The 8,794-nt window shown below is 45.6% G+C and overlaps 1 protein-coding gene across 1 annotated transcript; it reads left to right on the forward strand.

The window, feature by feature from the left end:
* The first annotated feature begins 2,211 nt into the window (after positions 1-2,211).
* Positions 2,212-7,048, forward strand: LOC142369467 (uncharacterized). The gene is made up of 2 exons (XM_075451819.1): positions 2,212-2,310; positions 5,900-7,048. Exons 1-2 carry the CDS (start codon positions 2,212-2,214, stop codon positions 6,932-6,934), a joined length of 1,134 nt encoding a protein of 377 aa, XP_075307934.1. The 3' UTR covers positions 6,935-7,048.
* Positions 7,049-8,794: the final 1,746 nt, after the last annotated feature.

The following is an 8,794-nucleotide window of genomic DNA, read 5'->3' on the forward strand; positions in this document are numbered from 1 at the left end:
TTCCATTAGTTTACTTTTAATAAAAGCGATTTGGCCTACTTAAAATGAAAAAGACAAAAATCTTGTTGTTCATGAGATGTGTAGTATGTTATCTGTTATATGTGAGAGTCATGCTTGCAGCCTGGTTTTGCAGAGTAGACCTTTCTCACTCTGCGGTCAAGTGACGAAGCTGAGACCTCTTCTGCATAACCTTTGTCGATGGTCGACTTCATTGCTTCCACATACTTCTCTTTCAGGTCTGCGTTCTTTCTTAGTCTGCGTTCCAGTAATCGCCACTCTTTAGCCCTTTTTCCATCAGATTCTTTAGCGAATTAAAAGTTATATCGCATTACTTTGTTGCGATATAAGATGTGTTCGGTTGGTTTTCCATCAAACAGGACGATTCTAGCGAAATAAAATGACATCACCGGAACGTGCTGATGCGCATTATTCTGACTCGACCAGATAATTTTCCATTACAAAAGTGGCGAATTGTAGCGAATTAGAATGCTCGGTAGCCGGAATTTAATTGCTCGCGCTGTTATTATCAGCCTCCCGGCTGACAATAACTGACAATGAAAGTTATAGCAACTGCAGTTGCTATAACTTTCAAGGCTACGTACCTTTTCACCACCGGCTTTCGTTTTATTTATTATTTATTATGCAAGTTATGGACCGTAGGATAGGACTAAACATGCTGCTAGTGCTGCTATGTCAGCTTATAATAGCCGTCAGAAATTCAAGGAGAAGGATGAGAGTGAGGCGAGAATTAATTATGCTGCTTCAGGACCACCTTGCCATAGCTCCTCAGAGGGCATCACCACCAGTTTTTTCTTTTATCATCGGACGTTGTTACTAGTTGTTGCTGCTGTTTTGATACCGACAGGATAGGTGAAATGGGGCGGCTGAGCGGCTCAACAACAACATTCGAATCCTCGCGCTTTACCAATACCATCTGCGCATGCGTGGCTAGTCTGAATCGCATTAACCTTTTCCATCACTTCTGTAGCGATACAACTTAGCCCTGAACCACCTATTTCCAGCGAATTGATTTAATGCGACAAAACAGGCGTTCTAGCGATTTAAGCGTTTTTCCATCACATGTATCGCACTAACTTCTTGATGCGCATCAAATTAAAGCGAATCATGTCGTTGATGGAAAAAGGGCTTCTGTTACTAAGTTGATGTTGTTTGGTAATGTCACGGTTTCCTTTTTGAAAGGGATGTCTAAGCTATAGTGTGAGCCTTCTTTGGAGAATGAATTTTCCCACAGTTTAATGACTTTGTGGTCATTGATTGATAGATTGTTCTTGTGTGTGGGGTCATCAAGTTTCCAAAACCTGAGTTTGCAGGCTATGATCAGACTTGAGGAAGTAGGCCCTGATCTTCCTTCTTTCCTTGTAATCAATTGGTCCATTTATGGCCCAGCCAAGCACCGTTCTGGAAGCATATGGGTCATTATCTCCTCCTACAGGATATTCTTCAGCTCTGAGAAGACGTGGTGCATCTTGTCCAATAACAAGGTGCACATCTTTGGAGTTGACACTGGGAATAGGAATGTCCGCTAAGTGATCCCATCTGGCCGTCTCATCACAGTGTTTCCCGCAGTGCATCATAGTTAAGGCGGTCGCCTTAACAAACTCGCACTGCCGCCTTGCCAACGTTCCAAAAAAAAAAAAAAAAAAAAATTTTTTTTTTTTAAACCGAAGTAATAATGCTTTGCCAGGCTCAGACATTAAAAGACAGCATTGATAACATTGAATTGCGACACCTACTTGTTGTTAATGCAAATAGTTAATAATGTAAATAAAAGTGTTACAGCTCTTAAACAGCTTCGTTATTGCTCTAACAGCCCCCGTCCCATTCCAAGTTTCTTGGTGAGTTCTTCCGACACTAAACTGGTGTTGGCTCCTGGATCGAGTATTGCGTACGTGACAGAACTGATTCTGCTAGCCTTGCTTCTAACCACAACAGGAACAATAGGTAAGCAAACCTTACCATTTCCAGCTCCAGCAAATCCACAAGTGACATTAGGTGATCTGGTAGGTTGTGTTTGTTGGGGAGTTTTACTGTCATCAGTGGCGTCCTGACTTGCTCGTGTGGTTAGGCTGCAACCATTTGTTATGTTTCTGTCCGCAGCCAGGCACATTACGTACCCAATAGCGTCTGCAGACCTCAGTGTTGTGCCCCATCATGAGACAGTTTTGGCACAGGTTTTTCTCCTGAACGAACATGAGGCGATCTGGCACAGTTAGTGAGCAGAAAGCTGGACACTGGTTCAAGAAGTGGCGCTCTGAGCACTTCAGGCACTTTAGATTAGCTGGTTGCTTGGTACGTGTAGACTTGTTCTCCTGAACAGCAGCTGCCTTAACACTTGTGGGGTAGTTTTGAAAAGGTTTTTTGAACCCCTCGTCGATGTAAAATTGTTTGGTTTCTCCTGTTTCTTATAGCTAACTAACCCACTAAAGACTGGATCAGACCTCTTTTCAGCCTCTGTCTCTACGAAGCTGACACCATCGTCAAGTTTCGGAAGATGTTCTTCTTTTATAATTTCGTAGTTCTTATTTAACCATTTGGCCCTGAGGTCTGATGGTAGCTTGCCAATGATCTCAACCAATGTGCGGCGAAAGTAGCTTGAATACAGTGAAAGAGATGGATTTTTATGCCTGCCAAATTTTTCTTCCCAAATATGTGTCTTCAAAGTGACTTTAGCATAGGGCTGCGGACTGAAAAACACAATGGGACTACAGCCTGAAGAGGGCATTCCACCCTTTTCCGGCTGAAGACCATGGTCTCGGATTTGGAGGTGCTGATTCTCATCCCAGCCGCTTCACACTCGGCTGCGAACCGCTCCAGTGAGAGCTGAAGGTCACGGCCAGCCGACGCCAACAGAACCACATCGTCCGCAAAAATCAGGGACCCGATTCTGAGGTCGACAAAACGGACCCCTCAACGCCCTGGCTACGCCTAGAAATTCTGTCCATAAAAATTATGAACAGAATCGGTGACAAAGGGCAGCCCTGATAGAGTCCAACCCTCACAGGAAACGTGTCCGACTTACTGCCGACAATGCGGACCAAACTCTGACACCGGTCATACAGAGACCGAACAGCCCATATCAAGGAGTCCGGCACTACATACTCCCGGAGCACCCCCCACAAGAGTCCCCGAGGGACACGGTCGAACGCCTTCTCCAAGTCCACAAAACACATGTAGACCGGTTGGGCGAACTCCCATGCACCCTCCAGGATCCTGCCGAGGGTGTAGAGCTGGTCCACTGTTCCACGGCCAGGACGACCACCACCCCGATCTGCCAGTCCAGAGGCACTGCCCCCGATGTCCACGCAATGCTGCAGAGGCGTGTCAACCAAGACAGCCCTACAACATCCAGAGCCTTAAGGAACTCAGGACGGACCTCATCCACCCCCAGGGCCTTGCCACCAAGGAGTTTTTTAACCACCTCGGCAACCTCAGCCCCAGAAATGGGAGGCCCTACGTCCGAGCTCCCCAACTCTGCTTCCTGATCGGAAGGCGTGTCGGTAGGATTGAGGAGGCCCTCGAAGTATTCCCCCCACCGACTCACGACGTCCCTAGTTGAAGTCAGCAGAGCCCCGCCCTCACCATGTACTGTGTTGACGGTGCACCGCTCCCCCCCCGAGCCACCGGATGGTGGACCAGAATCTCTTCGAGGCCGTCCGGAAGTCGTTCTCCATGGCCCCCCCGAACTCCTCCCAAGCCCGAGTTTTTGCCTCAGCAACCACCGAGGCCGCGTTCCGCTTGGCCTGTCGGTACCATCAGCTGTTCCGCCAGGCGTTTCCAACAGACTCTCACAATACGTTTGGGCCTGCCAGGTCTGACCGGGTTCCTCTCCCACCAGCGAAGCCAACTCACCACCAGGTGGTGATCAGTTGACCCGTCCTCCCACCCTAAGGCGGAGGGAGGCTACCCTCTCGTCTACCGGGGTAAACCCCAATGTACAGGCGCACAGCCGGGGGTCAATAAGTATGCCCACAATTGCTCTACGCCTCTCACCGCGGGCAACTCCAGAGTGGAAGAGAGTCCAACCCCTCTCGAGGAGGCTGGTTCCGGAGCCCAAGCCATGTGTCGAGGTGAGTCCGACTATATATAGCCGTAACCGCTCAGCCTCGCGCATCAGCTCAGGCTCCTTTCCCAGCAGAGAGGTGACGTTCCATGTCCCAAGAGCCAGCTTCAGCAGCCGAGGATCAGACCGCCAAGGTCTCCGCCTTCGGCTGCCGCCCAGCTCACACTGCACCCGACTCCCTTTGGCCCCTCCCACGGGTGGTGAGCCTGTCAGAAGGGGGACCCGTGTAGTTTCTTTGGGCTGTGCCCGACCGAGCCCCACGGGCACAGACCCGGCCACCAGGCGCTCGCCGGCGGGCCCCACCCCTGGGCCTGGCTCCAGGGGGAGGCCCCGGTGACCCGCGTCTGGGCAAGGGAACACATTCTCCAAAAATCTTCTTCATCATGGGGGTTTTATAAGCTGTTCTTTGTCTGGTCCCTCATCTAGGATCTGTTTGTCATGGGTGACCCTACCAGGGGCTTAAAGCCCCAGACAACATAGCTCCCAGACTCATTGGGACACGCAAACCCCCCCACCACGGTAAGGTGACAGCTCATGGGGGGGCTATGAGTACAATAATATTAAATAAAATAACAATAAAATGTAAATAATACTTGTCAAGAGTAACGTTTCCGTCGTCAGAAAATGCTTCTTCTTCTTCAGAGTTAATGAACGACACATCACTGTCTTCCTCTGACACACACTCGTCAGAAGCATCACTGTCTTCCTCTGACACACACTCGTCAGAAACATCACTGTCTTCCTCTGACACACACTCGTCAGAAGCATCACTGTCTTCCTCTGACACACACTCGTCAGAAGCATCACTGTCTTCCTCTGACACACACTCGTCAGAAGCATCACTGTCTTCCTCTGACACACACTCGTCAGAATTATCACTGTCCCGCCGTAGACAAACCTCCAAGGTTTCCTCCAGAGTGTATTTAGTTTTCCAAGTACGTTTAGCCATTTTGCAGACACAAGAAGACGAATTACTGCAGAATTTTGAATTACGCACAGCGATGCGTAATTTTACAACTCCTGATTTATGGGAGAAGTCCCACCCATCGCGCGTCATGCCGTTTTTCAGTGAGTAACTGACTATTGTTCCCCAGCAGACAGGGTAAACAGTCATCTATTGAAATAAGTAAGATGTCATTCAAAAGCTAAAAGACCAGAGCTGTTTCGGTATGACGTTGGGGCTAATACATGCATGCTAACTGAAGTTATGATCAAGAATGTGCGGAAAAATTAGCCGCCGCAGACTTTGTGTCTTTTGTGGGTGAAATACTTGTTGTAGACTAACTATTTTACTGGAGTACATTAATTGGACCGTTGCCAACGTGACAGGACCATTTTTATTGAAATTGTATCTTTTCTTAGAATACTGTGAGGCTTTATAGGTGACTTTGACACTTTTTTTTAAACAGCAAAGTATCTATCTATCTATCTATCTATCTATCTATCTATCTATCTATCTATCTATCTATCTATCTATCTATCTATCTATCTATCTATCTATCTATCTATCATTTAGAAATATTGTAGCTCAAGTTCCTTTTCAGAGTTTCATCATGACAAAAAAAATTAGTAAAAGAGCAAAAAGTTTACTGCTTAAAAAGCTGAACGTGTGCAGAACACATCAGAGCACAGTGCTGATAGCTGAGGGCACTTATAAACGCACCCTCAGCGTTCACGTTTGATCTGAGATATTGAGACCTGTGTGGCTCGGTCTGTCCAGCTCCAGTTAGAATATGTTGGTTAGCGTAGGTTAGCTTAGAGAAATCTTTTGTGTGAACTTCAAAAGGATCTAAGTCTTCTTCCTCTCTGTCATTGCAGAAACATAGAGCCCAAGAGGGATCCAGATGGCACTGCTGTAAGGACTGTGGGAAAGTTATCAAACGATCAAATCTGAGGTATCATCAGAGGCTTCATACTGGAGAGAAGCCATACAGCTGTGACCAGTGTGGGGCAGCTTTCACTCAATCATCTGATCTAAAGAAACACCAACGTATTCACACAGGAGAAAAGCCTTACAGCTGTGGTCAGTGTGGGGCAGCTTTCACTAGATTATCTCATCTAAAGACACACCAACATATTCACTCAGGAGAGAAACCTTTCATCTGTGGTCAGTGTGAGGCAGCTTTCACTCAATTAGGTAATCTAAAGATGCACCAACGTATTCACTCAGGAGAGAAACCTTTCATCTGTGGTCAGTGTGGGGCAGCTTTCACTGCATTAGGTAGTCTAAAGAACCACCAACGTATTCACTCAGGAGAGAAGCCATACAGCTGTGGTCAGTGTGGGGCAGCTTTCACTGAATTAGGTAGTCTAAAGAAACATCAACGTATTCACACAGGGGAGAAACCTTTCAGCTGTGGTCAGTGTGGGGCAGCTTTCACTCAATTATCTAATCTAAAGGAACACCAACGTATTCACTCAGGAGAGAAACCTTTCGGCTGTAGTCAGTGTGGGGCAGCTTTCACTCAATTATCTAGTCTAAAGACGCACCAACGTATTCACACAGGAGAGAAACCTTTTATCTGTGGTCAGTGTGGGGCAGCTTTCACTGCATTATCTCATCTAAAGAGACACCAACGTAGTCACACTGCAGAGAAACCTTTCATCTGTGGTCAGTGTGGGGCAGCTTTCACTGCATTATCTAATCTAAAGACGCACCAGCGTATTCACACAGGAGAGAAGCCATACAGCTGTGGTCAGTGTGGGGCAGCTTTCACTCAATTAGGTCATCTAAAGAGACACCAACGTTGTCACACAGGAGAGAAGCCATACAGCTGTGGTCAGTGTGGGGCAGCTTTCACTCAATTAGGTCATCTAAAGAGACACCAACGTAGTCACACTGCAGAGAAATGATTGGCTTAAATCAACAGCAATTTTTACGGCAGATAAGCAAACATTCACCTGGGAGCGGCAACCTGTCACCTGTCGTGTGCACACGACACCCTTATACTTTATTGGATTGTATCTACAAACTCAAACGCTGATCATTTAAACCTGCTTCAGGCTGTTTCTGTTCCTTTTAGCTTTAAGCTGACAGTGTTTGGCGTACCCTGAGCATTTCAGGGGAAAATGTTCAGCACAGACTTGGAGTTGTATTGTGTTCTTGTGGTAACTACGTCTTGGGCACATATCTGCCAATTTACACGCTTGTATCGTAATTTGCACGATTCTTGCCATGTTGGCCTTGTAGCCGCTCTACTAAATATAGCTAGAGCACTAGAGGGGCAAAAGACAGGTATCTTAGAGGTGTTCCATGTGAAAATTAGTTCAGGAACTTGCAAGAAGGTTGTATCTAAACTTTACCATGCATTACGTCAAGCTAGCCCAGACAACACTCTGTACATTAAACATAAATGGGAAAAGGAAGGTAATCTTACAATATCTGAAGAAGAATGGGGAAATCTTTGGAGATTACAATGGGGAACAACATGCTCGAACACATGGCGTGAATATAGTTGGAAAAACGTATCCAGATTTTTTATAACACCACTACAGCAGCATACACAACTATCACGCACTGGCTGCTGGAGGGCCTGTGGGGCAATTGAGGCCAATCTTTTTCATATTTTCTGGGATTGCCCAATGATAACACCCTACTGGAGGGACGTTCACGGTCATCTGAACAAGATATTTGATGTAAACATTCCTTATAGTTTTGAAATTTTATACTTGGGAAATATTTCAATGGATGTCTGGGAATACTGGGATAAAAAGCTGTTACTTATTCTGCTGGTAGCAACCAAAAAAAACAATATCCAGAAGATGGTTAAAGCCAAACCCCCCTACAATAGGAGAATGGTTGGATGTAGTTCATGACATATACACAATGGAAAAGTAGACCTACTCTCAAAATAAAGCCAGGAGATTTTTCTAGGATATGGCATAGATGGACTCTGTATGTTGAACAAGTGGGTTTAAGATCAGATTTTGCTAGAGGCATCTTTCCTGTAATATATGTATGCATGTCTTTTATTTTCTTTTTCATAATTCTTTTGTAAGGAACACAGTGAAACTTCCCCTTATGTTCATTTTGTTTTTGTTTTTTATTTGTTTCCTTTTGCATATGGAAAAAAAAGGAAGAAAAAAGGGGCTAGGGTACACAATGTTGAGAGGACTGTGGGTGGATATTTTTTGGAGTCTCATCTGCCATAAATAATGTATTTATATTTGTTTTATTTACCTGTCTCAAGTTTGGCAAGGGGTCTGACCGTGTAAACACTGAAAGGAGAAATGTATGAATAATATCCTTTAATGTATGTATCCTTAAAGCCTTAATAAAGAAAAAATTACAAAAAAGAAAAAAGGTGAACATTTATGAGACCCTGTGAACAATGGAACCCTATTATCCCAATAGTGTAGTTTCCAGTGAACTAACTCAGTTAATCCACCAGTGTACAAAGTAATAATAACCCTGTAAAAGTGAATTACGTGTACTCAAATGACGCTGACCTCAGGGTTACAGCTCTGGTCTTGTGACTTTAGGTTCAGGGTAAGTGGAAGGGAAAGGTATGAAAAAAGAAAAGTATGATGGTATAATTTAGGGTCAACAAGTTTTTGGGAAAAATTATTAAAAATTCATTTTTCCAATCGTGGCATGGAGGGGGGGGCTTAGGGTTAGGTTTGGAGTGTTTACTCAGTGGTCTCCCTCTGCCGTGGAGTTTGTTGTAGAGACCGGGGGGGTGCACGCTCGACTCCTGATCTGGCTGCTCATGC

This window comes from Odontesthes bonariensis, chromosome 19, assembly GCF_027942865.1.
Source record: "Odontesthes bonariensis isolate fOdoBon6 chromosome 19, fOdoBon6.hap1, whole genome shotgun sequence".
Taxonomy (NCBI): domain Eukaryota; kingdom Metazoa; phylum Chordata; class Actinopteri; order Atheriniformes; family Atherinopsidae; genus Odontesthes; species Odontesthes bonariensis.